At 42.7% G+C, this 1,852-nt stretch overlaps 1 protein-coding gene across 1 annotated transcript in view; it reads right to left on the bottom strand.

The window, feature by feature from the left end:
- The window catches only part of nt5dc3 (5'-nucleotidase domain containing 3), a 34,423-nt gene that overhangs the window by 27,787 nt on the left and 4,784 nt on the right, over nt 1-1,852 (bottom strand). Inside the window, exon 4 of the mRNA XM_015376720.1 lies at nt 946-1,038. Coding sequence (XP_015232206.1) covers nt 946-1,038 — 93 coding nt within the window. The remainder of the gene's footprint in view (nt 1-945; nt 1,039-1,852) is intronic.

The following is a 1,852-nucleotide window of genomic DNA, read 5'->3' as shown; positions in this document are numbered from 1 at the left end:
TTTTCCAAACCTTCTCCACTTGCGAACCATCGATTCATTAATCTTGAATTCTCTCGCTGCTGCTCGATTTCCATGTTTCTCTGCGTAGCTGATAGCCTTCAGTTTAAACTGTGCTTCATAGGCGTGTCTCTTTGCCATTTTCAGGGTTGTTAAGACAACAATGTTCTGCATAAAGCACATACCTGTTCTTTTATACACAATCCACGCCCACACTTCCCCCTTTGAGGGGAAAAAAAAGACGTTTATATGTGCCTTATAGTCGCGAAAATACTGTAAATAAAAAGAAAAATGAAAAAGAAAGAAAGGTTTGCAGCCGCAGCAGATTCAGTGTAATGTCCGCAAGGAAGTTTGATGGTTGTGGGCGTGAACGCAGGGAGGATCCATCACATTCACCCTCAGCCTCACCCTATGATGACGATGAAATCTAGAGGAGAACCGACGGTTTCCTCCTGTGAACCCCGTTTTATACCAAAACGCCGTTATACAGTAGCTTTAAGTCAGAAACACGTTCAGCGCTCGTCTGGAACACATCAAATACGTTGATATGCGTTGGACAGAAGTTCTTGATAAGTTATGCATAAGTTATGCACCAGTTACTCAGAGGTTTTGGATAAGCTAGACCCCACGAGTTATGAGTAACTTTTACTTAACGGATGTCAATAATCAGATAACTTACCTCTAACTTATGCCTCACGTATGGCATACGCTGGCATATGTCAAGAAATTTCTAAACATACTTGCAGTATGACGACATCTGCCAGCGTGTTTCAGCGTACTTCCACATGCTCATCATTTATACAAACTGTACCCATAACTTATCCATAGTGTGCTAGTGTTTTTGCCAGATTTTCTGTACGTCAGGCATACGCTGGTCTAAATCGAAGTCAAAATCAAAAGGTGTGACAGGCTTCAGTTAGAGAGGGTGGGAGAGTAGATGATCTTCACCTTGCCATAAAAATCACTCATTATCTCTAGAGGAACGTGGGAGCCTTCATACATGGCGATGACTTCCTCATCAGGCACTGGGTGAAGGCCTCTGCAAGAAAAGGAGAAAAATATTCAACAGTGTTCACTAGGACAATCGTTTATAATGTTTAAGCTGCCGTACTTCAAATCAATTAAGTTTATTTTTAAAGCGCACATTCAGAACACATGTCATCTCAAGGCGCTTTATAATTCAACCAGATCATCAAGTCAAATTGATTCAAAGTTTTCTATCTAAGGAAAACCAGTTGATTGCGTCGACTCATTGAATCGAAGGCAATCCCTCACACTACGCATGCTTGTAGCGACAGTGGAGAGGAAAAACTCCTTTTTAACAGGAAGAAACCTCCAGCAGAACCTTCACACCTCATATGGAGATAACTACCCCATTTACACTACCCTTGAAAAACCGTGTCGAGACTGGTCCAAGCTCAGTAACTGAGATAACTTATCGTGTGTAAATGGAAAGCAAACTGAACTGAACCGAGCTAGACACAACTGAACCGTGCTAACTGTAGTCCAGTTCCAGAGGTGGGCTCGGCTCGGTTTTTCCCTGGCTCGGTTCTCTGATAACAAGATTGCATGAGCAGAACGCTTCATCTCCGTCTGGCTGCACATCCCGATTCACACTCTATTCCAGTAGTTGGCGGTAATGCCCCTCCGGAAGTTGTTTGCCAACAACACAAAACAGAAGAAGAACAACTATAAACAATAATCGAAATCTTCTCCACGCAACATTTTAAATAATGGTTGCCGTCTTCGCCTGACCCTCCGCAAACACTGAAGTACAGCAATAATAATCAAGCATAAGTTTCTGATTGTGACAGGCGCCGCCATTTTGATTGCTTGATTCCCTCCTTCTTCGTCT

Source organism: Cyprinodon variegatus, unplaced genomic scaffold (assembly GCF_000732505.1).
Source record: "Cyprinodon variegatus isolate N-32 unplaced genomic scaffold, C_variegatus-1.0 Scaffold140, whole genome shotgun sequence".
Taxonomy (NCBI): Eukaryota; Metazoa; Chordata; class Actinopteri; order Cyprinodontiformes; family Cyprinodontidae; genus Cyprinodon; species Cyprinodon variegatus.
The sequence above is the reverse complement of the archived record's forward strand: the minus strand, read 5'-3'. Positions and strand labels throughout refer to the sequence as shown.